Source organism: Vigna umbellata, chromosome 11, assembly GCF_029865625.1.
Source record: "Vigna umbellata cultivar VRB3 chromosome 11, Vumbellata_1.0, whole genome shotgun sequence".
Taxonomy (NCBI): domain Eukaryota; kingdom Viridiplantae; phylum Streptophyta; class Magnoliopsida; order Fabales; family Fabaceae; genus Vigna; species Vigna umbellata.
Genome location: NC_142175.1, coordinates 24,494,508 through 24,522,240, shown reverse-complemented (window position 1 = coordinate 24,522,240; position 27,733 = coordinate 24,494,508). Strand labels below are relative to the sequence as shown.

General features: G+C 36.3%; 3 protein-coding genes across 11 annotated transcripts; 2 read left to right on the top strand and 1 right to left on the bottom strand.

Moving 5' to 3' along the window:
- Positions 1 to 231: 231 nt before the first annotated feature.
- On the bottom strand, positions 232 to 27,137 carry LOC148191275 (uncharacterized). Of its 8 annotated transcripts, none has more exons than XR_015782938.1 (6): positions 26,811 to 27,107; positions 22,503 to 22,537; positions 22,310 to 22,373; positions 2,768 to 2,835; positions 2,570 to 2,663; positions 232 to 964 (listed from the first exon to the last, which is right to left on the bottom strand). XR_015782938.1 is itself a non-coding variant. In XM_088101836.1 (4 exons), exon 4 carries the CDS (start codon positions 19,050 to 19,052, stop codon positions 17,964 to 17,966), a length of 1,089 nt encoding a protein of 362 aa, XP_087957962.1. In that variant the 5' UTR covers positions 19,053 to 20,899; positions 22,310 to 22,373; positions 22,503 to 22,566; positions 26,811 to 27,137. The 8 variants fall into 8 exon arrangements, 2 of the variants coding, with proteins under 2 accessions (XP_087957962.1, XP_087957961.1); XR_015782934.1 differs by lacking the exons at positions 232 to 964; positions 2,570 to 2,663; positions 2,768 to 2,835 and adding exons at positions 11,419 to 11,637; positions 11,750 to 11,869; positions 11,976 to 13,323 and having other exon boundaries at positions 26,811 to 27,121; XR_015782935.1 differs by lacking the exons at positions 232 to 964; positions 2,570 to 2,663; positions 2,768 to 2,835 and adding exons at positions 11,419 to 11,637; positions 11,750 to 11,869; positions 11,976 to 12,114 and having other exon boundaries at positions 26,811 to 27,101.
- LOC124822116 (transcription initiation factor TFIID subunit 7) lies at positions 16,662 to 18,035 on the top strand. Its single transcript, XM_088101839.1, has 4 exons — positions 16,662 to 16,992; positions 17,099 to 17,218; positions 17,331 to 17,400; positions 17,702 to 18,035. The coding sequence occupies exons 1-4, from the start codon at positions 16,675 to 16,677 to the stop codon at positions 17,857 to 17,859; spliced, it is 666 nt and encodes a 221-aa protein (XP_087957965.1). The 5' UTR covers positions 16,662 to 16,674; the 3' UTR covers positions 17,860 to 18,035.
- LOC148191276 (sucrose transport protein SUC4-like) lies at positions 22,574 to 26,803 on the top strand. Of its 2 annotated transcripts, XM_088101838.1 has the most exons (4): positions 22,574 to 24,590; positions 24,922 to 25,661; positions 26,089 to 26,152; positions 26,237 to 26,803. In XM_088101838.1, the coding sequence occupies exons 2-4, from the start codon at positions 24,972 to 24,974 to the stop codon at positions 26,332 to 26,334; spliced, it is 852 nt and encodes a 283-aa protein (XP_087957964.1). In that variant the 5' UTR covers positions 22,574 to 24,590; positions 24,922 to 24,971; the 3' UTR covers positions 26,335 to 26,803. The 2 variants fall into 2 exon arrangements, with proteins under 2 accessions (XP_087957964.1, XP_087957963.1); XM_088101837.1 differs by having other exon boundaries at positions 22,574 to 25,661.
- Positions 27,138 to 27,733: the final 596 nt, after the last annotated feature.

Sequence of the window (27,733 nt, the reverse complement as noted above, 5' to 3'; positions counted from 1 at the left end):
TATTTTTACTTTAAATAAGTTTTTAAAATTTAATTATTCTTTAAATCAAAATAATTATTTAACGTTTTATTTTTTAAATCGTTATTTATTTAAATTCAGTTCTTTTTTTATTTTGTCGACAATGACAAGATGACACACAAAATTTTATATATATATATATATATATATATATATATATATATATTATAATATATATATATATATATATATATTATAAATATTGAAGTCAAATACAACATTTTCCTTACTTTGTTTTTACAAATTTTTTTTTCCTTTTTCTCAACCATTTTTTTCTTTATTTTGTGTTTATATATGAATTAAATTAGTTTGTTTTCTCTTATTATCCTTTTGTATTGGTTATGTGATTTCAATTTATAAATATAAAAGAAGTATCTTTTAAATTTAGAAGAATTGGTGCAATCATATGAATTTAGTTTGTTATTTTTAGTTTTAGAGAATAAAAATTGAATTATGGAGTTTGGATAAAAGAGACAATGTAAATAGGAAGGAGTTATTCTTTGGCATGTTTCTTTTGTTTTGTATATTAACTTTTTAGTATTTTTTGAATTTTCAATTTATTGTCATGTTCTAAAATATTTTCATTGTGTAAATACAATTGTGTTAAGACTGACTAGAGTTAAAGTGTAACATCCCAATATATAGTAATCACCATAAATTAGAACTAATCACATTTACAGAATTAACATTGCAGTCTTAATTACAACAGCTATTAAAAGCTGAACGCACAAAGATATACAGGGTTCAGAAATCTCCACAATATACCAAGTTATGGACGAACGGTTTTACAAAACTAAATAACCGAACGTCCCAAAATAATTTCTTGAAACCCTAACAACTACTACTAAACGAGCGTTCTATTGCTCGGCTTTAACCTTTACTTCAACCAGATTGGCATCCTCCAAATTTTCTTCTTCCAGTGTTTCTTCAAGCAGTGCCTCTCCATCTGCTCACATCCACACGGATGATCATTGCATTGACAAGACGGACGTACATAACCAGTAGACAACACAAGGAAATTGCAAGGGTAAGCTTCGGTAATTTAATTCATACAACTCACATACAATTTAACATAAGAAATTAGCATACAATACATACACCAATGAATCAGCATAGAGTAAATCATCCAACTCTCATAAATAACGACCGTCCGGACTGTATGAATCCATGTAACTACAGGCGTTCGTGCACTCGGGTGGTGTGGTAACTGGAAACACTCATCAGCTGCCACCCGAGGTTAACCCTATCAGTCCAAAGTACTCAGTAGGACTAGGGCCTCCTGCCATTCCCACACATGACCTACTCCCCTCTACATGAAGACGAGCACTCACGGAATATCAGGATGAACAGCCATCAGTAATTTTACCATGGTCATACTATACAACTTATCACATTCAGATCATAGAGACGTTCCTCCTTGGAACGCTCGTTCAAATTCCACTTTCAATATTTCACTCAAAATAACGTTCGCACATCTTAATACTTACTCTTATTCACATTTCTGTTATTTGTTCCACTTCCATAAAATGACGAGCGTCCATCCTTTTATAAATAAGGACGAACGTATCACAGTACATAGAAATCCTCGTTCCTGAACAAAAGAAACGAACTCCTGTCCACTGACGGACGTTACGAATACTTAACTCAGTCAAAGGAACTGACTCTAGAAACTCTGAATAATACTTAGAAAAATTTAAGTATAAAGACTTTAGGTTGAATCAAATGGATAGATACAATACAAAATTATTGAGATAAATGAACAGAGTGTGATTCAATTCAGGAAACAACTCGTCAGTCAATGACCGAACGTCAACTAATAATTTTGGACGAACACTATTTACGTTCGTTCGGGAATCAAATATAAGGACGAGCGTTCGGCATAAAACCGAACCCTACTTAGGACGAACGCTAGGTAGATGACCGAGCACTAATTAGAACGAACACTCGATATAAGACCGAGAGCTCATTTGGACGAACGCTTAGTATAAGACCGAGCGCTACCTATAACGAACGCCGGATTATAAAACCGAGCGTTACTAACATAACTCCAATTAATTACGATCGTTGGGCACCACTAGGCTGAGCCGAACGCTCAAACCTAGCCTTTCACAAGGGGACGCTCGTTCTTAAGCAGAATCCTTTCCAAATGAAAGAATTCCTATTCTAAGTCATTTCAGGGGAAACCGAACGGTATAAGACCGTTCGATGACGAGCGTGCATTATCAAACAAAGACTATTATATTTTCCAGATTTTTCATATACCATAACTTCACAGTTTTCATACGATTCATATCTTATCATTTATCTCCACCATAAATCTCATACCTTACAGAATTCATATTATCATCTTATACCATACATAAATTATCCATTTACCAATTCATACATTTCATCATCAACATACAGTTCAAAACAATATCACTCATATACAACCAGTACAACAGGGCTCGTTCATGCATACTTAAACATCATATATTTCATACATCCAGTACACTTCATGCTTACACACACATCATGCAAGTATCAATTAAATTACTAAAGCTTCCCTTACCTGGTCTAGCAGTGAACTTTCTAAGCGGATGCTTTTTAACTTGCCCAAATACGATTTCCTACCCGCAACGTGCTTCTCAAGTGTTTCACTAAATCTAACCACAAGAAATGTAGAAGGACTTAGCTTATATGCTAACATGCAGCTGTACCAGGGTCCGCATGCAACTCAGAAAGGAACGTTTAGAGTTTGAGGACTTACCAGCTACAGAACTCTAAAGCGTTCGGTTCCAGTGAAAGCTCACGACGCCGTGAACGTTTCTACGGTGTCTGAAACGGAATCGGAGAGGTTGGTGGTGAGTTATTTAGAGAGAAGATGAAAGACTTTTAGAGAGAAGTTGGAGAAGAAGAAAAGCCAGAGTTTCGTGAGGAAGAAGGTGAATGCAGGGAATGAGGGGAAGTGTTTTCAGAGAAACCATTTTCTCCCCCACGTCAAACGGACGTGCACTCCCGTACTGCCACCTGGTTCCCACTATAGATTTTAGAAACTTCTAACGTGACAGATGGCGTCAGTGCATGCAGAGGGTGAAATCATTTCCCCTTCCCACTCAGGACGAACGTCCATTCTCCTGATGCCACTTGTTTTCCACTATCTATTTTCAAATTCCCAGTCGTGACACTTGGCAGATGCATGCAGAGTGAGTGTGAGTGCGTTTTGACGTGGCATGGTGTGATTAATGGTGATCGGAGTGTGGATTTGGATGCGTTAATTATTCAGGGTCTCACATAAAGTAAAGATAATATTTAAAAATGGAGTTTTATTATTTTATTAATAAAAGTCTAGTTTTTATATAAAATTATTAAGTAAATTTTATTATGTAAAAAATATCATATGTTTAAAATTATTATTTATTTATTTCTCTATATAATTTTTTGACGAATTTATTTGTTTGTTTTTTTGTTTTTCACTAAAAAATGTTATTTAGTGGGAGTTATTCTGCCGAAGATATAAAAGATCCCCACAAACACATGATTGAAGATAATTATGGTGAACTATCTAACTCACAATAATAGCGGGGTTTTAGTTATTTTCTAAAGGGGTTTATAACCTCTTCAAATAATAATACATTTTTTACATCTTTTCTCACTTAAAATTTCACCCTAAAGTTTTCCCCCAAAATCTTACACATAAATATTTTTTCTAGCCATCTGTGCGTAAACATATCCTCCCAATTTTTTTTACTCACCATCTTTCCCTCCAAACCTCTTCCTCTCTCAAAATTTCAGACTGCTAGAGCTTCATCCCTCTCAAAGCTATCGTCCTCCTCGTTGGTCTTCTTCCTTTATTCCTTCTTTCATTTTCTATTCTCATTCATTTCTTTCATTTCCCCTTTCTATTGTTCATCTTCCATTTCTCTTTCAGATTCGATCGCAGAACCATGGGCAGACCAAACTGAAGCGGCGGTTGTGTGGACCAGTAGATGACGAAGCTACCACTCACAGGGAGAGAGGAATCATTCACGTTTGTACCTGAGGTACCATCGTTCTAGAACCCTATTCTTTGTTTGATATTTTCTTTTGCTCTGCTCATTCGGTGTTCAAAATATGTAGCCCTAAGTCGCGTCTCTGAAAGGGTTGTTCCACATTCTTATGTTTGTGTTTTATTTTGAAGAGAAATATAGAGTGATGGAATTCTGCTTGATGTAGTTCTCCTTTTGTATTTTTACCTTTCATAGTTTAACTCTTAAAGAGGATGGGTTACTATAAATACCCAACTCCTCTCTTGTATTAGCACTTTTGAGATGAATGAGAATTGAATTTTCTGAAATCAGAAATTACTCTCTCTTGAAAGTCAAGCTAGAGAGTCCAAAGACTCCCTCTAGCCACCTTCCAAGCAGCTCTCTCCCTTTCATTTTCCAACTTTCACGGTGCTTCTCTCCTCCATGCTACATCCTTCACTGCCACCTCTCCTCCATTCCACGTCATTGGCTTTTCCTCTCACGCACAGAAACGCCACTTCATTTCTCATTTTCCCACTCGCGCATCTCATTACTCACATTTCCACTTCGAAGAAACCTCATCTGCTAGGGTTTCTCCCTCTTAAACGCATCATCGTCACAGTAAGCCTCTATTCCATTTCTCTCTTCACAGATTCCACATCCTTTTCACCATTTCTTCATTTTCTTTGAGTTTTGACCGATTAAACACCTCTCCAACCTTCGTTCTTTCCTTTTCACCGTTTAAAACACCATTTCCACTGATTAATCGGTCAGTTTAGTGATTCCTCACCGTTCTAGGGTTTCCTTCGTGTTTATAAGGTTTTCCACCGATTAAACCTCGGTCTAGGGTTTTGTTGTGTTCGCTCTCAGTTTTCCTTAGATTTCATTCGAGTCATTCCTCGATCTAGTGTTCCTCAACATTCCGCTACATCCTTCTTTGTCGGAGAAGCTTCGAGGAGGTCAGATTCGTGCTCGTGCAACTTCAATCGACCTCTCCTCGGGCATTCGTCCATCAAGTGGTATTCAGAGCAAGGTCGAACACGCTTCGAAGGTAAGTATCTCGGTTCGTCTCTATTCTGAGTTGTTCGGTTTAATTCTAAGTTAATTGCTTCGCGTCTCTGTTTCGAGTTTTCTTCTGTTCTTGTGTTGTTTCGCGTTTCTATGCATTCATCTTATTTTGTCTCGGTTTGATTCTGTTCTTTGCGTTTTGTTTCGATTCGGTCTTGTCTGATTCATTTTTTTGTTCATTTGATTTTGAGTCGCGTTTCTATTTTTTTCGTTTATTGTTGTTCATCATTTTCCTTCACTGTCTTGTGTTGTAATCTGTGTTGAATTCTATTCTTGATTTTGTGCCTGAGTCATTATATTGAGTATTATTTCATTTTATTTCGGTGCAAGTCTTGGTTTGAGTCTTTTCATTTGAAAATCACATTTCTGTCATGTTCTAGTCTTGTGCATTGTTTTAATTGTCAATTAAATTCGAGTTTAACTAGCTGATGTTTGTGTTGTGTGATTCATTTGAGTTGCCTGCACTGAGTAAGTTATGTTCACCGTATATAAGCTATGACATTTAGATAAATGAGCTTGGTGGCAGATTTCAGTGGTAGAGATAATGAATCTCATGTTCTTGAATATGTTTAATGATAGCTTTGCTTGGTTTCTGCCTAATCAATAACAAGTGCATACCAAGTGAGCAATGAAAGGCTCAGCCTAGCTCGGTTGCACATTGATTAATCAACATATTTGTCATTTGGCCAACTACACCGAACTGGTTTTTCTTTGAAGTCTGTGTTAATGTTTTGAGTGTGTGTTTGTTCTGCTTGGTATTAGTTCATTGCTAAGCTTCTAGTTCAATCATATTCAAGAGTCATTTGTGTTTGTTGTTTTGTTATTCAAGTTCAATTTCTACAGTTTTGGTTAAAAGTGAAATTTGATGCTAGAGTCAAAAGTTATCAATGAAACCAATTATGTCTTTTCTTTTTATTAAGTTGAACCATTAATTTGATACAAGTAAAGTGCTGATTTGTAAACTGCATTGATCTTAGTCTATTGTGGATTGTAGCAAGAGCTGTAAGTCAATAACATTTGAAGCAATTAAGGATTAATCCTACTGTTAAAAAAAAAAGAGTTGAAGGACTTAGTGCAATTCACAATAGCTGCCTCTAATTCAGAACATCAAATATGAAAAATAAAACAAGTTTCTCTGAGGCACAATGTCAAACAGTTTGGTATGCCAATTTATAAATCAAATATGTTCAGTATTGGTTCAACTTAAGTCCCTTTTCTTGCTTTACTAATCTGTTCTAGTTCTATTCCTTAGGTTCTATTTGTTGTGCTTACTTTGATCAAAAGCTTTGTTTCTTGTTTGTCAATTGTTGGCTGTCTTAGTTTTGTCTAATTCATATGTGCATTCTGATCTGTTGTTCTTAATCTGAGCTTTAATTGCTTTGTTCATCTGATCTAGAGTTGTCTTAAGCAATAGATCTGTTGTGCTGTCATTGTTTTGTGGTTGTCTTGTTCTGTTCTGCATATCACTTTGCCTTGCCTAGCCTTTGCCTGTTTGAGAAGTTGTTACTCTCTGGTTTCTGGAAGTTGAAAGAGGGTTTGTGTGCTTGGTAGCATCTTAGGTGGTGGTGGTCTGAAAGACTCTCAAGCATTGAACTACCAAGGGAGAATCTCCTTTCCAAACCTTTTCATTTATGTGTTTTAAATTTCAAAAGAGAAGCCTGAGTGTAGTGAGTTTAGTGAGGCTAACTTGGCCTAATTTCTTGGTACTTTGAAATAGAGAATTCATTGTTAATATAATTGTTTGTGATTGTTCACTGTGCAGGGAAAAGGAGTTTGAGTGATCAAACTAGAGCAATTGTGATTGTTTTCATTTTAATATGCTCTTGCATTCATTTTAGATTATAAACTGCTTGATGAAATCATTGAGATATTAAATGTTCTGAATGTGATTACTGATTTCATGGTTTGATTACAATTGTTGAAATCTGTTGAGTCCTGATTAGCACCATCATTCTTTCTTTGTTGAAATCATTTTTCCAAATGCATATAGAAAATAGTTTCCTGGTATTAATCACATGCAGATTTCAGTTTTATTCAAATTGATTGATTGCATACCCTTGCATGCCACCTAGTTAGTTGTTCATGGACTGATTTATGCATGAATTGATTTGCTTGGAGTAATTAGGTTTGTGCATGAACTTGTTTTAACTGCCAAAGCATCATTCCATTTTGTTTAAGAAGTGCTTAAAGCACTTAATTTCCAATTCTGACTTCCTGGTTGAATTAAGCACATCATTTTTTTTTACCCATTGGATTTATCAGATTTTAAATTAGAACTGAATGGTTGTTTAAATCAGTTTAGTTCAGCTTTGAATTACACCCATTGCATCTGGTTAATGTCCATTCCTATGTGTATTTTGCTGGAATTAGTGTAATTTCGGTGTGCAGATTTGAACTGAATCAGTGCAGGGAAAAAAGTGTAGAATAGGTGTGTTGTTGTGTGCAGAGTTGATAAATATCTGGAGTTCAATTGAGCAGTAGTAGAATCTCAGGGGAAAGCTTGTGCAGCCAAGAGAAAGGGAAGTTATTACTACCCTATATCCTCTTTTGCAATCTGTTCTAACAAAGTGAATACTCATTGCAGCTTTGTGATTTGTAATTATAGGATTATACTGGCCAAGAGATTCAAAAGCATTGATTCCAAGCTGTCAAGAAGCAACAAAATTGAGCAAAAGTGTAGTTGGAGCAGGCTAGCAGTTGTCTTCTGAACTAAAGGGAAGACTTTAAATTGTTGTGTATCTCTTGTAATTTGTTTGCATCAGGTTCCCTAATCCACATGTTGTTATATACTATTTTGTAGGAGTGGTGAATCAGATCCAAAGAGAGTGGAATCCAGAAGCTAGAAAAGGGGGCCAAAGCTGGCCGAAACAGCAACATCAGTGTACGTGTTTTTAGCACAAGGATTTGGCATCAAAAGTGACTAGCTGAACCAGGACCAGACCGTGGCAGCGTACATGTTTTGTATTTTTTTTTTTCCATTTGATGTGTAATAGGCTGATAGGTGATGAGTCAATATTTTCTCAATTTCACTTAGCTTATTGTACCGAATTTAACCAGGGAATTGTGCTTAAATGTCCAGTATTTTCCCATTTTTCTTAATTGTGCTTAATTTGATCAGAAATTCTTATTTTAATTAATTTGAATTATTTGAGCTAATTATTTTTATTATTAATTGTAAGGAAATTATTGGACAATATTTGGGACATTTGGAGGTGAAAAGAAAATGCGACATCAATTTTATTTTACGCTAAAAAGAGAAAGGAGGTATGGATTTATTTTTGGGGGTGCACACGGAAATAGGCTTGATTGGAAATGTTTCTTTTAAAATGAAGAAGTGGCATCTCGACACGTCCAAGCAGCAGCACACGGTTCAGCGAGCCTTCACGTGAGGAGGTGCTTGAAGGGTTTGCGGTCGTGACGTTAAGAAATGTCCAGCGGAGCCCAATGAGCATTGAAGAAGAAAATCATTCCAGCAGCTCACACGCGGCCTTGGTCCAGTAAGCAAGGGTGTGAGGGGCAGCTTTCTTAGGTGGCAAAAGAAGAAGCGGTCAAGAGTTTTGAAGAAATAAGCACACAGCCGCGCAGAGAGAATGGGAACCGGTCCAGCAAGCTAGGAGGTGCACACGGAAATCCATCCACGGTCCAGCAAGCAAGTCCAGCCGCAACCTTGAGAAAAGGAGGGCTGTTCACGTTTCTTAGAGAGTTACAGTAGGGTAGTGTAGGACAGTGAGTGAGGGGGGACGTGCGCGGGAGCCGCCACTGGCCATTCTCTCAGTTTTATGTTTTTCTTAGGCTTGTGCTTGGAACGTTTCTGAAAAAATGTAAAAACTGGGAGGTGTATTCACGCTATTACAATTTATAGAATGGAAGAACAACACTCTGGGTTTTTCAGTTTTTATGCACTTCGATTGAAGTCTTTCATTTCTTGACTGGAATGCTGTTTTTGGATGATGAATTAAGAGCTGATTTTTACTTCTATTTGCTGATTTACTCATGGCCACTTTATTTTGAGAATGAAGCAAGCTGGTAGGTGAAGTGTGTGGATGCACACGACCCTTTTCATTTTTGCTGGAGAAGCTTTATGCTTGGAAGCAGGGAGAAAGTGATGATTCAGAGTGTGAAGAGATGATGGAGAAGAGAAGCACGGTCACGATCATGTGTGAGCTGGAAGCACTGTCCTGGAGTGCTCCTTTCGTGAATGAGTGTTCTTTCTCTTCAATTTGAGATGCGGTGATTGATTGGGAGAAAGAGAAACACTTGTGCACGGAGATGGAATGAGAAGTAGATTATGTGGTAGTAGGTGCTGTCACATCCAGAGAGCAGCACGCAGGATTTCTTTTTTTTTTTTTTCTTTCTTTTAAATAGAAGCACATGGAGTTGAGATGTAGGTGTCACGGCTTGGCTGGGAGAGGCACACCACATCAAGGAGAGAGTGGAGAGAACGCTGTCACATCTTGGGGAGCAGCTGCACGCGTATGTGGAGTTGGAGAAAGAAAGGAGAGGCATTGATTTATTTTCTTGGAGAATGAAGCATTTGGTGTTACGTTTTGGAAACAACACGCAAGGCTTCACACGGGAACAGCTGCCACGTCCAAAAGAGAGATACTCCATGGGTTTTCTTTTGAATTAATTTACATGCTTTGATTCTATTCTCAAGTTTTTCTTTTTGTTACGATTTTAATATTGCATACATTTAGGTTTGAATGCTTGCTAATTTTTAAGTGATCTTTGCTTGATTATCTTGTTCTCCTTTCAATGCTAATCATCACAAAGTTAATTTTCACTCCTTTAAATTGGTTAATTTTCACTCCTTTAATTTAAAAGTAATGTTAGCTTTAGTGACCAACCGCTTTAATTTTGTAATTGAGACCGTTTTTACATTTCCGTTTGCATTAGTGTCTTATTTAAGTTCAGTTGCATTCACAAAAAAAAATCTTTCAAAATCCCCCCACTATGTGTTTGATCTGAGACTGAACCACATTTGGTCCTTGAGAGACGACCTAGGAGTCACTTCCTAGTTTATACTGCATTAATTTTGCAATCAACTTTTGTGGGAGGTGCGACCCTCTCATCAATAGGCTAGTTTTCTTTTAGTTTCATTTTTTTGTTGTGTAAAAGGGCCTTTTATAAAGTCCAAGTTCTTTGGAAGAGTCCTTGGTGCTCTTTCAAACTCTTGGCAACTTTTCTTGATTGCTTTGATGTTTTTTTTTAGCATAGCTAGACAGGTGAATGTGTCTTGTTAGCCAAAGCTACAAGCTTCACCATAGGAGTAGAATTTAATATCGACTTGATTTGTGTATCTCGTAGGGGTCATTAGAGTCCGCTGGTTTCTGAAGTGTTTTGTTTGTTTGATTTTGTGTTCACGTTTAGCGGTGATTAGGCTAAAAGGGATTAAACTCTAAGCCTTTTCACATTAGAGTCCGAAGAGTCTAGTCTTTTAGTGTTTAATTGTTTGAGTTTTGTACTTTGTTTCTAAAGGTGATTTTAGTTTAAGGGGTAATTAGTTAGTAGCCTAAGACATTTCTGGCAAGGCAAGACTTGGTACTTAAGCAGCTCTTTAGCTCACCTCTCTTACCTGGGACTTGTCTAAGTGAAAGTTTTGAACCCTTTAAATTAAGAAAACTTTTAAAAACAAAGATGTCTTCTTATGGTTCATATAGGTCTTCTACGTTAGATAATATTGATGAAATGTTTAAACAAGCTAGGAATCTTCCATCCTTTGGTAAAGACATAGGTGCATTAACATACCTAGCTTGGGCAAAAGAAATTGATAAAATAAATCCTTGGTTTTATGAAGAGAGTGAATATTATGTTTTTAGTATATATCTCTCTAAGTTAGAAGTGCATGCAAGAGAGTGGTGGAATGAAAGACAATATCATGTTAGGAAAGGTAGAAAGTCCTCCATACGTGATTGGCATGATTTAAAAGCTTGCATGAGAAGAAAGTTTGTGCCTTCAAGCATTAAAAGAAACCTAGAACTAATTAGGGATTACATTGATGATGGAAAATTATTTCTTGGGAGTTTAAATGATCATGGGTTTCTTCGTAGAGAATTAGAATTTGGGGCAAGACTTAAAGAGATCAAGGATAAGAAAAGAGAAAGAGAGATTGAGAGAAAAGAAAAGGAAGAATTGGTGCAGGCTTAGGTGCAACTTTTTTGTTAGCACCTCAGGCATTTTCCTCCACTTCTTGTTAGCACCTCAGTCAAGGAAATAACCAAAGTGAAGATTGTTTCCACTATCAAGAAGGCAACAAACTAAATTTTATCCTTTATGCAAACATAGACTCTAGTTATCCCACGAACTCCGTGTCTATAAGTGAGGAAAACAATAAATAAAAGGGTGGTAAGAAAAAACCAATAATAATTTCATAATAATTTCAATAACTATCCATTATTTCAATAAAATAATTTAAAGCACAATCATAGATTAAAGATTAAAAAATGAAAACATCACTCATTTGTTGTTTGAGACAACAAAGACGTTTAAGGATATCAAGATTTTCAGCTGTTCCTCGAGCCATGATTTTGAGGAGATCTTTCTCAACACGGGACACAAGCTCAGGCTGGAAAATGAAATATTAACAAAAATGTTAATATGAGATCATATACACATACATATACATATATGGAGAAAGAGAGGTATGTCAATGTTTGTCATGTGAGTGAATATAATACATTAAGATCGGGCTCCCTGCGAAATCTACGCTTGCGAGCATCTCTCATCGGCGGGGTGAGACCATGCCTGTACTCAATTACATCTGGAGCAGCATCACCAGATTCCCGAACCATAATCATCTGTTAGTTGGAGTCATAAAAAATCAGACACACAGTTATTAAGTTACATGAATCAAAGATGTGATTAGGAATGAACGAACTATTTGATTAATGATGCACAACTGACCTGACCAATAGAGAAGCTGGGAAGTGTTCATTCCCAATCATAAACGTACTACTCCTTCCATCCTCACTAAATGATAAATCTAATGACTTGTCTTCAGATGAAGAAGGATCAGTTTCATTCAAAAGCCGCTCTATTCTCTCTGCCACATTCGGTGGAACTCTAAGTATGAATTGCTCCTCCATAACTAAAAACATTAGGACATGTCTCAAAACACTAAAATGTAAAATGACTTGATTTAAAAAACACATAATGGAATTGAATTGATTTAGAAGTCAAATCCCATGTTTTGAAATTCAAAAAAAATGATTTAGAATTTAAATCTTTTGTTATTAAATAAAATAGACTTGATTTCAATTCTGCATGTTTCACTTTCACCATTTTAATACAAAGTTATTAACTCGTCGAGTGAAACGATAAACTCCCTCTCTACTCCCAGCATAAAAGTAAACAAGTAAAAAAACATCATAATTTAGCAACATAAAACTGTAAGACAAGCTGAAAAGTGATAGGTACTCAGACCTAAAACAAATAAACCCACATAATCTTGGAGTCTTTATTAGAACAATACCAAAGGATTCCATCAATGTGAAAGAACCAAACACACCACACTCCTCTGGTATTTCGAGAGGACCAGACTTTCCTCACCTATCTCTTTAAAGAAATACCAAGAATGACAAAAACTAAAGAAAACAACCTCCCAAAAAGACTTTATAATAGTGAGAGAGCAAGATAATATCAATATCATCCCGTTAACTACCTTATAAGAAAACTATAATCTTAAAAATTCAATTGAAAAGTTTTAGATTTTAATTAAACCAAAAATCTAATTTAATATTATATCATGTGGTAGATCTTCGATCATTCAGAGCCCAATCTGCATCACAATATCCTTCTAACTCAGTACTTCCCTTATTCTCATACAACAGTCGATGTCCTAGATTCCCTTTTACATATCTAAGGATGCGTACCACGACATTCCAATGATCAATATGAGGATTTTACATAAATTGGCTCACAACTCCCACTGGATAAGAAAGATCAAGTCTTGTTATGGTGAGATAGATTAGTTTTCCAACCAACCTTCTGTATCTTTCTGGATCTGAGAAAGGAACATCGTGGTCTCTCATTAATTTTTGATTTGAGTCCATAGGACTATCAATTGGCTTGCAATCTGTCAAACCGGTTTCCTCCAAAATATCAAGGGCATATTTTCTTTGTGAAATGATGACTCCTTCTTTTGATTGTGCCAATTCAATACCAAGGAAGTATTTCAAACGACCCAGGTCTTTGGTTTGGAAGTGGTTGAACAAATGATCCTTTAATTGAACAATTCTCGCAACATCATTTCCTGTAATCACAATATCATCAACATAAACCATAAGATAAACACATTTATCAGGAGTAGAATGCCCATAAAACACTGAATGATATGCTTCACATCGTTTCAATCCAAATTGTTGCACAACATGGCTAAATTTACCAAACCAAGCTCAAGGTGATTGTTTCAAGTCGTAGAGTGAACGGCGTAATTTACAAACTTAGACTCCCCCTGAGCAACACGACTAAATCCAGGAGGTTGCTCCATGTATATCTCCTCTTCCAGATCACCATGAAGAAAGGCATTTTTAATGTCCAATTGGTGAAGTAGCCACTGTCGAATGGCAGCCATGGCAAGAAATAGACGAACACTATTGATTTTGGCCACATGAGAAAAAATATCACAATAGTCGAGACCATAAACCTGAGTATATCCCTTTGCGACTAGACGAGCTTTAAGACGATCAATTGCACCAGTAGGACCAACTTTAATAGCATATACCCATCTACATCCCACGGGTTTCTTACCGGGAGGAAGAGGTACAAGTTCCCAAGTGCCACTATTGTCAAGTGCCTGCATTTCATCAATCATGGCTTGTCGCCATCCAGGGTGATCAAGTGCCTCACGAACATTATTAGGAACTTTGATGTTAGAAAGGGAGGAAACAAAGGAGAAATATGTAGGAGACAGACGATGATAACTTAAAAAATTATAAACAGGATAAGGATTACGAGTAGATCGAATACTTTTTCGAAGAGCAATAGGGCAAGCCTGATTTGAGTCAAGAGAGGACGAGGAGGATGAAGGATCCATGGTTTGGGAATCTGATGGAGAAGGAGCTGAGTCTCGAGGATCTTCAGGCAAGGAGGAAGGTGGTTGAACAATATCTTTGCATTCTGAGTTTGAGCTGAAGATGGAGAAGCGGGAATGACCAAGGGATCACATGATGGTATAGGAAGTATCTCTTGAATAGATGAACGATCCTCCTTGGAAGACAAGAAGAAAGGTGTATCCTCAAAAAAGGTGACATCAGAAGACATATAATACCTTCTTGTGGAGGGAGAATAACATCTATATCCTTTCTGAATGCGAGAATATCCCAAAAAGACACATTTAATAGACTTGGGAGAAAGTTTATCAAGACCTGGGGAGACATTATGAACAAAACAAGTGCTCCCAAAAACACGTGGAGAGACATGGTAAAGAGGATCATTTGGAAAAATTACGGAGTGAGGAACTTTATTGTCAAGAGATGAAGAAGGCATCCTATTGATCAAAAAACAAACAATGAGGATTGCATCCCCCAATGATGAACATGAACATTAGTATTTAACATCAGGGAACGTGTTGTTTCAATGAGATGTCTTTTCTTTCTCTCAGCTATGCCATTTTGTTGTGGAGTGTGAGAACATGTTGACTGATGTAAAATTCCTTTGGAAGATAAAAATGAAGAAAATGCAGCAGAAAAATATTCCTTAGCATTATCACTTATGAGAATGTTAATTGTCTTTCCAAATTGATTCTTAATTTCATTAGCAAAGGACATAAAAATGACTAAAAGTTCAGATCTCTCTTTCATAAGATAAACCCACGTACACCGAGAAAATTCATCAATGAAGGTTACAAAATAGTTAAAACCAAAGGAAGTAACTCGACTCGGTCCCCAAATATCAGAGTGAATGATAGAAAAAATAGACTTACATTGTGTCTCGAATTTCTTGGGATAAGAAGATCTAACATGTTTTCCAAACTGACAAGACTTACAATCTAAGACAGGAATGTGTTTAAGACTTGGAACCATCAACTTCAGCTTAGACAAACTTGGGTGACCCAAATGATCATGTAAAATTTAGGAGATGAAGTTGAAATGCAGGAAACAAAAGAGTTAGGTTTTAGGAAATACAGTCCTCCTGACTCATATCCTTCTCCAATTCGACGACCCGTACCATGTTCATGTATGACAAAGGAAGTAGAAGTAAAGGTTATAGAACAATTTAATGAACGTGTCAATTGACTCAAGGAGATTAAATTATAAGGACAATGAGGAATATACAAAACAAAATTTATGTTTAATGAAGGAGATAAGGACCCTTTGCCAATTCCTTGAGATGTCAATTTGGATCAATTGGCAACAGTAACTAATTGAGGAACTTTTTGAGGGGTAATGGAGGAAAATAAACGAGTGTTACCAGACAAATGGTATGAGGCACCTGAGTCAAGAATCAATGAACCTTGACATTCCACAGATTGTGAGATGCATGCCGTTGACACACATTTTTCTCCATTTTGTTCATGGTTTGCTTTATTATGTAGACTAGCTTGTTGTTAGGTAATTTGCTTAATACTTATGATTGATGAAAAACCAAAGCGCTAATGATTTTATAAAAATATTTTTATGTTGTTTTTCATTTAAGTTCAATGTTGTCTTTTATTTTCGGGTGATGATACTGAATTATTTTTCATGTTATCTTTGATCATGGAATGGTTATCATTGGGAAGCCTACTTCTAAATAAATTCTTTCTGTAATTTATATGAATGTAACAGTGTTAATTCTCTTTGTTGCAACTACTATTTGTTGTAGGTTTGCCTTTGACTGTTTTTTGTTTTGACTTTTATGTTAATATTTTGTTCTCTTTTTCGATTCTTGTTGTTCATTGTGCAATCATCATTCTAGCTTATGTCCTAAATGAGTTCTTAAAACATGGATTAATGCATCTCTTCTACAAGGGCTTAACGAAAAACTGGTGTACACTCTTTTTTTAAGTCTTGTATCAATATCCTTAGTGGTATCAGATAAAACAAACTGTTCAGGAATATTACTTTTTGATAGGTTCAAAGGAAAAGTTTATGTTAGAAGAAATAAGAGGGACAAACAGTTATAACTGTCTGTGGGTTGGGTTTGTTGTGCCAGACTATTATAAAGTCTTTTTGGGAGGTTGTTTTCTTTAGTTTTTGTCATTCTTGGTATTTCTGTAAAGAGATAGGTGAGGAAAGTCTGGTCCTCTCGAAAGACCAGAGGAGTGTGGTGTGTTTGGTTCTTCCACATTGATGGAATCCTTTGGTGTTGTTCTAATAAAGACTCCAAGATTATGTGGGTTTATTCGTTTTAGGTCTGAGTACCTATCACTTTTCAGCTTGTCTTACAGTTTTATGTTGCTGAATTATGATGTTTTTTACTTGTTTACTTTTATGCTGGGAGTAGAGAGGAAGTTTATCGTTTCACTCGACGAGTTAATAACTTTGTATTAAAATGGTCAAAGTGAAACATGCAGAATTGAAATCAAGTCTATTTTATTTAATAACAAAAGATTTAAATTCTAAATCATTTTTTTTTAATTTCAAAACATGGGATTTGACTTCTAAATCAATTCAATTCCATTATGTGTTTTTTAAATCAAGTCATTTTACATTTTAGTGTATTGAGACATGTCCTAATGTTTTTAGTTATGGAGGAGCAATTCATACTTAGAGTTCCACCGAATGTGGCAGAGAGAATAGAGCGGCTTTTGAATGAAACTGATCCTTCTTCATCTGAAGACAAGTCATTAGATTTATCATTTAGTGACGATGAAAGGAGTGGTACGTTTATGATTGGGAATGAACACTTCCCAGCTTCTCTATTGGACCTTCCTTGTGTTGTTGAATCCTACAAGACATATGATGATAACTCTTTGATTAAGACTGCTGACATTGGTCAGGTCAGTTGTGCATCATTAATCAAATAGTTCGTTCATTCCTAATCACATCTTTGATTCATGTAACTTAATAACTGTGTGTCTGATTTTTTATGACTCCAACTAACAGATGATTATGGTTCGGGAATCTGGTGATGCTGCTCCAGATGTAATTGAGTACAGGCATGGTCTCACCCCGCCGATGAGAGATGCTCGCAAGCGTAGATTTCGCAGGGAGCCCGATCTTAATGTATTATATTCACTCACATGACAAACATTGACATACCTCTCTTCCTCCATATATGTATATGTATGTGTATATGATCTCATATTAACATTTTTGTTAATATTTCATTTTCCAGCCTGAGCTTGTGTCCCGTGTTGAGAAAGATCTCCTCAAAATCTTAGCTCGAGGAACAGCTGAAAATCTTGATATCCTTAAACGTCTTTGTTGTCTCAAACAGCAAATGAGTGATGTTTTCATTTTTTAATCTTTAATCTATGATTGTGCTTTAAATTATTTTATTGAAATAATGGATAGTTATTGAAATTATTATGAAATTATTATTGGTTTTTTCTTACCACCCTTTTATTTATTGTTTTCCTCACTTATAAACACGGGGTTCGTGGGATAACTAGAGTCTATGTTTGCATAAAGGATAAAATTTAGTTTGTTGCCTTCTTGATAGTGGAAACAATCTTCACTTTGGTTATTTCCTTGACTGAGATTCACATGCAGAAGCCGCTAAACAAGAAGTGGAGGAAAATGCCCGAGGTGCTAACAAAAAAGTTGCACCTAAGCCTGCACCAAAGCATGATGTTCCAGAGAATCTTACAAATGCAGGGGAGCCTGACAGGAGTGATTCTGAAGAATCTGATGATTCAGTCTGACCCAAATCAACCTCCAAATAGTATTTATATTACAATGATGAAATGAAAGCCTGTATAGTATAACTGCTGTTAAATTTGAATTACGTCCACCCTTAAAATAAACTTTAGTGGATTTTCCATTGTAGGTGTTTGTATGTACTTTTGTATATTTTATCAAATGGTGCATTTTCGTGGCATTTTTTATTGGTAAAGGCATGGTCATTCGGTAAAAACCTCCGATGGGAGTCAAACCACGAATTTTTTGCCCCATGATATAATCTAAAAGCCTTTGTATGTTCCATGCAATGTGGGCATGCCAGTTTACCATGAGTGCTCCAACCGGACAACATACCATAAGCAGGAAAATCATTAATTGTCCACATCAGCATGGCCCTCAAATTAAAGTTCTGTTTCCTTGAAATATCATATGTTATGACACCCGTCCACAGCTTCTTCAATTCGTCTATCAAGGGCTCTAAGTACACATTTATGCCAACCTTTGGATTGAATGGCCCGGGAATGAGACATGTCAAGAACATGTAAGGTTTAGACATGCACATTTCTGGAGGAAGATTATAAGGGGTCACAATAACTGGCCAACATGAATATGGTATATTTGATGCCTGTACATATGGGTTAAAACTGTCAGAGCATAAACCGAGTCGTACATTGCGTGGCTCGATACCAAAGTCAGGATATACTCTATCAAAGTGCTTCCAAGCCTCTCCATCGCATGGATGACGCAAAACACCATTGGTCGACATGTTCTGATAGTGCCATGTCATTTGTCCTGCAGTTTGGGTTGAGGCATACATTCTTTGTAGAATGGGAATTAATGGCAAATAGAACATTAATTTCATAGGAACTTGTTTTGTAGTAGTTGCTCCCGTGGTACGTGGTTGATATCTTGGCTTTCCACAAAATTTGCATTCAAGCAACGCGCCATCATTCTTACCATATTCATTATCATAAAAGAGCATGCAACCATCCACGCAACAATCAATCCTCTGCGATTGTAATCCCAACTTTGATACACACTTTTTTGCATCGTAGTCTGACACACATTGATAATTTCGAGTCTGATGCTCCTCCATACAACGGCTGGTTTGCATCCAACAAAAGATTAAAAAACCTTTGTGTTTCTTCATTCGGAGCCTCTTCAATGTTATTAGAAGTAGATGCTTGGCACGACTCATTTTGCCTAAGAGCATCATGCACCATGTCTTCCATTGTTTGAAATTGGTTAATTTGACCACATTTCGTCTCTACAGCCATCCAACTTTGATGATTCTGTACATAATCTTCTGCCAATCTTTCCCCATGATCCTCCCAAATGAAATAATTAGGCTTGAAACCGTTCTTGTAAAGGTGAACCTTCACAACTCTTTCGTGCAGAATCTTTGTACAATCGCACTTCAAACATGGACATCGAAGACCCCTGATGAGTCATTATTTTCTTCACTTCACTTAGTTTATTGTACTAAAATTAATCAGGGAATTGTGTTTAAATGTCCAGTATTTTCCCATTTTTCTTAATTGTGCTTAATTTGATTGGAAATTCTTATTTTAACTAATTTGAATTATCTGAGACTAATTATTTACATTATTGATTGAAGGGAAAATTCTGAAGATATTTTAGGACATTTAGAAGAAATTTCATTTGCATACTGTGTTATTTACTCGAACCTGTGTTGCATTAATTTAATTTGTGTGAAACTTGAGATGGAATATTTTTCTTTGAATTTTTAGGAGCAAAGCTTGCAACACACATACACATCACACGGCCATTGCTTGGAGTTTTCTTTGAGAAGTAAATCAATTGGTCACGTCCAAAAGAAGCTCCAAATTAAAGTGCTGAATTCAAAGGAAAGTGAAATAGCTCACGGCCATGGGAGAGAATTCCAAAATGAATGCAAAATTTTATTCAAAGGGAAGTGGTATGCACACGGCCCCCTTCTTGTTTTGTCATTGATTGAAGGAAATTATACAATATGCTAAAGAAGACAACACATGGGACCACTTGGTTGGAAATTCACGTCCACATGCATTCATAAATGCTAAGCACGGCTATGGAATTTATGTTGGCAAACATATGACAAAAATGGGGCTGCAACTAAAAGAAGAAATACTATTCTCAAATTGAAAAGATCACATAGGTGGAGGGGCACATACAAACATCTCACGGTTTTATAGTAAGAAGACATGGCCCGCTTGGAAAAAAAAGAGAAGCCTTCACTTTGTACAAAGAAGAGAAGTAATTCTCGTTCCTTTCTATGAAAGCACACGGCCCCTCATTATTTTTACACATCCAAAGAGCAATTAATTGAAGAAAGTGGGAGCCACCATTTAGCATTGGAAAATCTTTCTTTGTCTTATGAATTGAAAACCCGTAAAGCTGGATGGAGAAGGGGCACCTCACGGCTTTCTTTGCTTGCAACATGATTTAACAAACATTAAATTGGAAAAGCTGCACATCCAACTCACAGCTTGCACAAGCTTCCATCCAACAATTAACATGTGAAGCTTGCTGGAATAAAGGGCAGTTCACGTAAAGAAAGAAGAATGAAGTAGTGCTTTCCAACTTAGAGCCGCTGCAAACACACTCCACGGACCTGTCCAACAAACAGCAAAGACTTCATTGCTTCCAGCAGCTTTCTTCACGCAGTCACAAGAGCTTGGAGAGAAGATCAAGGCTGTCCAGCCACACCTTTAGCTTGGAACGTAATTCTTGAATGGAGGAGAAAACAACTAATTAATTTGGAGAGCTGCACAAAGATACATCTAGCTACCTCACGGTTTTTGTCATGGCTTGGAGTGCAGATTTTGTTGCTCTGTATTCTTCCACTCCACAATGGTTTTTCATTTTACAGTTGATAAGCTAATGGCATCCATCCACCAAGAAGTGATATTTTTCAATTCCAAAAGGGAAGCTCACGGGTTTCTTCATCCAAGAGCACAACATGAAGCTAAATTCAGCAGAGGAAGTTCACGGCCTTGAGGAGTTGGTGTCCAGCAAAGAAATTGGTCGTCCAAGCATGCAGAGGAATAGGAAGCTGGGATGCTAGCAAATTGAAGAAGAAGACAAGTGAGGGCCCCACCTATTTGCTCAGTTTTGAAACGTCCAAGGATTTGGTGAAAAAAAATTGGCTAAGGAAGTCAAATACTACGGGGACAAAAACGCAAGGCCTTGGAAGGAATTTAGGGGCTGCCTATGGAAGAAAGTCAGGAAGCTAGGGGGACAATAGACAAACAAGCTAGCTGAAATGAAGGATACGGTAGTTTGTCCAGAGGAGAAGTGGCTATAAATGGCAGCAGCATCAGAGAAGCAAGAAAGGAGAGTTTTAGGAGTAGTTTTAGGACAGCAGATACGCTTGGGAAGAGGCTCTCGCCTCTTCCTCTTCCAAGCTTCCTTTCTCTGTGTTTTTATTTTCCAGCAGTTAAAAATGTAGAATTTAATTTCTGAAAGCATGTAATCTCTTACAGTATTTGAAGCAGTTTGATCGATTTGGTTTTTATCTTCACTGTCCAGTAATTATATTTTTATGTTTAATCTTTGATGAATTTCATTTTCATGTTAAATGCTTTTATTTTATTTGCTAAAATTTTACCAGTAATGATTTTCTGCATAGTTAAATTTTACCTTTCTGCATATTTACTGTTCCATTTTTTACCTTCTTTTACCGTTTGGTTTTACTGCTTTGAAATTTATTTCAGTGTTTTTAAATTCAGTTGTGTTTAATTTCCAGTTCACTTTAATTTTATCGCATCCAAACAAAATCACAAAAACACCCCCCCCCCCACTTCGTGTTAAATCTGAGACTGAACCACAAATTGGTCCTTGAGAGACGACCTAGGAGTCACTTCCTAGTCTATACTGCATTCTTTTATGCACAATTTTTGCGGGAGGCGCGACACTCTCGTCAACCCCCATCTCTACGATAACGTTCTTGTTCACAAGCTTTAGTTATAAACTCTTCAACACCTAATACAAAAGACTCTTTCAAAGCACCTCTTCCTCTATGACACCTATCGTACATCCATGCACGATTTGGTGGAGAACGATCCATGTTCTGTACATAAATCGATTACAAAACAATTAGCCAATGCTTAATATACATCTCTATATTATGACACGTACCCTATCAAATGGCTTCCTAAAGAATAACCTAAATTAATTTAGGTCCTCTTCTCTCTGTCTTAGAATGTTTTTCAACATGTCTCTATCTTAATACTTGTTTTGTACATGTAAATCACTATGTACAATATTATTGTTTTATATTAATCACTATGTACAATATTGTTTTAAGGTTTCGATATAGAAGGATATTGGCCAACCTACATTACGTTGAGCTAAATAATTTTAATTAAAAAATCAACATTTAAAGAACTAAATAACCCTTCTAATATGTTACATACAGTTGCATAAGCATACATTTGCAATTGGACGACTATTTGAAGGTTTAGGTCTTACTACGAGCTTTGGTTGATGGTCAAAATAAGCTTGTTCTATAGTGGATTGCAGGTACCGAGTGCAACTACAAAAGAAACAACATCACATATCAATTTATAATAAGTAATAAACCTACCTAATATAACGCACTTGATATAATATCATTCATAAATAATAAAATATATATAAAAACTAATTATTCACATATACTTACCACTAGCAATGAACTTGAGAACTGGATTTCTTGGCCTGTACATATGTGAAGAAGTTTTAATACACTAAAATATGAAAAATGAAAGCTCAGAACAGTATACTAAACACCAATTCAAAATTTCAATGTGCATATTAGAATTTTAAATTAAGAACACCAAGGTAGTAATGTATATCTTTGCAAATTTGGGTCTAAAAGTTTAGTAATGCCTAAATACACGAGACTAATCAAAGTTTAAAACAAACAGTATATAAAAAAAATTAATACAGAAAAAGTATTCCCGCTGAAGAAAAACTACTTTATCACTTAAAATCTGAAATCAAATTATCAGCATCTGACAATGGTGAATACATGGAAACACAAATATTGTACCAGATATTTTGCAGGAAATTTGTTTTCTTCTATCTCTACCAAATTTGATAAGTTTGATACAGTTTACAAAAGAAGGAAAAAAGAAGGTAGTTAGTACAGTTGTAATTACATAACTGTAACAGACTATTATAAATAGTCTTATCAGGAGGTGAGCAGGAAGTTTTTTGGGGGCTTTTGGAGAAGGGGAACTAGGAGAGTTAGGGTCCTCTCAAAAGACCTTTGTTTTCTGCTATACTTTGTTGTTGTGTTCCTACTACGTTGGTAGGACCGTTCTGTTCCGAATAAAACATTCAAGAATCTGTCTTGGTATTTTCTTTCTGGGTGTTCTATCAAATGGTATTCAGAGCTTCTTTCTTGGTCCTGTGGTATCTGTGTGGGGGCATGGTGAATACAAGAATGGAAACAAGATTGGATGGGCTGGAAAAGATAGTGCAACAATTGGTTCAAGATCATGACAGAGCAGAAAAGGAACATCATGAGAGGTTCCAGCGGCTGTAAAATTTTGTTAGCGGACTTACGGTGGTGGTGAAGATGTCGAGTGAGTCAACGTGTGGGTCAAATCAGAATATGGGTACTCCTCTAAAGTCTGTTGAACAAAAATAAGACTGACAACTGAATGCTGGATCACTTGGCGCAAATTAGATATTCCTATCTTTGTGGGAGATGATGTGTTTGGCTGGACCAACCGGTTGGAAAGATACTTTCATCTCCAAGAAGTATCTGAAATGGAAAGAATGCAGACTGTGAGGATAGCTTTGGAGGGGAAGGCCTTGCAATCCCACTTGGGAATCATTCAAATTGGCAGTGGTTCGTCGCATCCAGTCCAACATGTTCAAGAATCCTTTCGAGGTGGTTATTGCCTTAACTCAGACTGGTTCGGTTGAGGATTATGTTGAAAATTTTGAATAGTATGCAGGGCTGCTAAAGGGGATTGATCAAGATTATCTTATTGGGATATTCTTGAATGGATTAAGGGATGGTATTAAGGCAAAAGTGATGTTGTATGATCCCTCAACTCTGGCATAATTAATGATGAAGGCTCAAATGATGGAGGAAAAAATCCAAATTATGTCTATAAAGGGAAGGGACCAGTGGAGAATAAAGTTGGGTCGGGTTTCAAAATCAACTGGATAACTAGAAGTTTCTCCAATGACGTGGGAAATTCTATTGTCTCAAGTAATCATAGTAGAGGGAAAGGGGGGACCCAGACATAACAAGTAGCATCATTAGTCACCAGGGAGGGTAGCCAACCACATTTACCTAACCCTTGTCTCCTCCACTTACCGAAGACTATATTCTGTAAGTATATCCAGAACAACTGCTAGATACTAGAAAGACCACTCAAGGTGGCTTAGAAGTTCTTGTCAAATGGAAACATCTTCTAGATATTGAGAATGGTTGGGAATTTAGATATTGAGAATAGTTGGGTATCTATTGCCTGCATTCATAAAGAATTTCACCTTGAGAACAAGGTGAATCTTCATGGAGGGGTATTGATAAGTTTGATACAGTTTACAAAAGAAGGAAAAAAGAAAGTAGTTAGTACAGTTGTAATTACGAAACTGTAACAGACTATTATAAATAGTCTTATTAGGAGGTGAACAGGAAGTTCTTTTGGGGCTTTTGGAGGAAAAGGGGAACTAGGAGAGTTAGGGTCCTCTCGAAAGACCTTTGTTTTCTGCTATACTTTGTTAATCAAACATTCAAGAATCTGTCTTGGTATTTTCTGTAACTCTGGGTGTTCTATCAAAATTGCTAATGTTTATCTGCTTGATATGTACTTCTGAATATAGTTCTCACTTAAATTAAAAGGACATGTTTTTATCTTTTTATTTTGATTACATCTTGCCTGAATGGTTTCTGCAAATGTGGCCTTCAATGTCTGAATAAAACCCCTTCACCTCCACCTCAAAAAAGAACGAAAAAAATAATGCAAGAATATATCTTGTCTATATTGTAATTTATTTTAAATTAAAAATATTAGTGATAAAACAAGAAAACAATACGTTGACTGCTTCTATATTTTGTTTATGTATCTTTGAAATGTTAGGCAAGGATCACCGAAGGACACGTGTTGCAAATGCTTATTTCTCCCTGTTTATGGCTATTGGTAATATTCTTGGATATGCAGCTGGATCATACGGTGGTTGGTACAAGGTCTTTGCTTTCACCATGACCCCTGCATGCAATATTAGTTGTGCAAATCTCAAGTCCGCTTTCTATCTTGACATTGGTTTCATCGCTGTCACCACTTATATAAGCATCATGGCAGCTCATGAAGTACCTCTGAGTTCTAGTGGGGCACAACCTGTTGAAGTAGCAGCAGGGGAATCGGGTGCTGCTGGAGAAGCTTTTCTGTGGGAGCTATTCGGGACACTCAGATATTTTTCAACCCCAGTATGGACAATACTGTCCGCTACTGCCTTAACTTGGATTGGGTGGTTTCCATTTCTCCTTTTTGATACTGATTGGATGGGCCGAGAGATTTATGGTGGTGAACCAAATGAAGGCCCTAATTATGATACTGGAGTTAGAATGGGGGCAATAGGCTTATTGCTTAATTCAGTTGTTCTTGGAATAACGTCTGTACTCATGGAGAGGTTATGCAGGAAGCGGGGGGCTGGGTTTGTGTGGGGAATCTCAAATATCTTGATGGCTGTCTGCTTTATTGCAATGCTTATTGTAACCTATCTGGCAAAAAGAATTGGCTATATAGGCAAAGAACTACCACCAACTGGCATTGTGATTGCTGTATTGACAATCTTTACCGTTCTTGGGTTTCCACTTGCAGTAAGTTGCTCTATTTCCTGCTAAAAGCATTTTGTTTGTTCTTTTTCTGCCAATATTGAAGGCACCCTTTCTGTCTCCCATGTTCCTTAAAACAAAAACTCAAATTCTGTCTTTTTGCATGGTTTCAGTGACTCATCATATAAAGTATCTTAGTTCATTTGATTTTGTCTGCATGATCTCTTTAGCTCAAACTGCCTTCTGTTCTCCTATGTACCTTAACATAAACAGTACTATTATGTCTCCTATAGTGTCTTGACTCAAGCTTGGCAGCAGTTTTTAACACGAACTGGCTTTTTCTATCTCGAGAATCAAGACATGTCAAAATTTAAAATTTGGACATTACCCCATTAATTGTGCATGATTTTGCCAATATATTATTTGAGAGTTCTGTGTAAGTTAATCTGGCTTCATGGATCAATTATTTCAGATCACTTACAGCGTTCCATATGCCTTAGTTTCCACACATATTCAGTCATTGGGGCTTGGCCAAGGTGAGCAGGGTTGATAGCTTATTCTTTCTTGTGAGTATATTATTGTATTTTATGGCTACTTATATTAACTGTTAGTATTTCCAGGATTGTCAATGGGGGTCCTAAATCTTGCAATAGTGTTCCCACAGGTATTACTTTTCGAATTATCCCCTATTTCTTGTTTCTTTTGTTGGATAGGGTGAGGTGGGAGGTTGAGAACCAAAGGAAGTTCTTTGCAATTGCTTGTTTGGCATTCCCAGTAGATTTTGTGAAGAAGAATCTTTCTACTTAAAATCTAACTCAACTTCACAAAATTAATTTGTAAAGTGAAATTTGCATTCATATGTATCCTATAATTTGGCTATATATTTAGTCAATGTCAGATTTCTAACAAAAAAAAATCAAACCGAGACAATCAACAAAGAGAAATTAAGAAATGTGGTTGAATTTGTAAATCAGTTTACCATTATAGAGTATTATTATAAAAGTCAGTGAACCTCTGTTGCAGAACACATGGTTATAAAGACAGAGGAGCACTACATTACATTACGTTATTCATTTGAAGACGAACCAAAAATGGGGCAATGAAAATCAAATCAACACAGATTAGGTTTCAATTTTAAAGATTTCTAACCATTACAGATTACCATAAACATGAACGAAAAGAAGAATCACTTACCAGATTTAGGGCTCCAGAGAAGAATGATTTACAGCTGCAGAGAAGAGACGATCCAGAGGGGACGTGACTGAAGGTTTCAGACGAAGGCTCGACACGGGAGCTGACTGAAGGTTGGAGAGGAGAGGTGAATGAATGGTTGATGAAGGATTGATGAAGAGGGGAAAGAGAGTTCGAGAGAGAGAACAAGAGTTCTAGAGTTCGAGAACAGAGTTAGGGTTCGAGAAAGAGGGGAAAACGCTTCTTCAGAGTGTGATATGCAGCTCGGCATCCAATTAATCAGAAAAAAAAAATTTTAAAAAAATAATTTCCCACGTCCGTATATAATATCCGCAGTTAACAACTTCGTTCTAACTACGTACGGATACTACGGGTTATATACGGATATATCCTTGGATAGTTTTCCCGGCACCACGCGCAAACTTTATATACGGAATTTATATACGAAAAATTCTGTATATAAATATCCGTATATAATATCCGTATATAAAACTTTTTCTGGTTTTCGTACATAAATTCCGTACATAGTTCCTCATTTATATACGGATATGAATCCGTAATAGTTGTCCGTATGTAATTTCATTATTTCTTGTAGTGTTCATTAATTTTGAAATAACCTACAAGTCAGAAAAATAACATTTAGACCCAAAAAAAACTTATTTGGGGTCATTTAATGATAGAGATGGATTATTTTATGATAAAAATATAAGTATATTTGCCATTGAGAACGTAAAAATGTTTTATTGTACATTTATTTGAAGTGTGTCACCTTTTTTTTATACAATAAAATCATATTATACAATTTATACTCCTAGAATAAGGTTTACCTTTTTTCACCCATACCCTTTCTAGTCTTGTATTCTTATTCTTAGGAGCTTGCTCGTTTTTATGAAAATCTTTTTTCTTAAAAAATTGTTTTTCAAAAC

Bases quoted from the DNA above. Each gene is read 5' to 3' on its own strand.
- LOC148191275 (XM_088101836.1), bottom strand. From the start codon at position 19,052: ATGATGCTCTTAGGCAAAATGAGTCGTGCCAAGCATCTACTTCTAATA.
- LOC124822116 (XM_088101839.1), top strand. From the start codon at position 16,675: ATGTGTTTTTTAAATCAAGTCATTTTACATTTTAGTGTATTGAGACAT. The intron at 17,219-17,330 runs GTATTATATTCA...TTCATTTTCCAG, and splicing joins GCAGGGAGCCCGATCTTAAT to CCTGAGCTTGTGTCCCGTGT. The intron at 17,401-17,701 runs ATATCCTTAAAC...ACTGAGATTCAC, and splicing joins AGGAACAGCTGAAAATCTTG to ATGCAGAAGCCGCTAAACAA.
- LOC148191276 (XM_088101837.1), top strand. From the start codon at position 24,915: ATGTTAGGCAAGGATCACCGAAGGACACGTGTTGCAAATGCTTATTTC. The intron at 25,662-26,088 runs GTAAGTTGCTCT...CAATTATTTCAG, and splicing joins TTCTTGGGTTTCCACTTGCA to ATCACTTACAGCGTTCCATA. The intron at 26,153-26,236 runs GTGAGCAGGGTT...TAGTATTTCCAG, and splicing joins GTCATTGGGGCTTGGCCAAG to GATTGTCAATGGGGGTCCTA.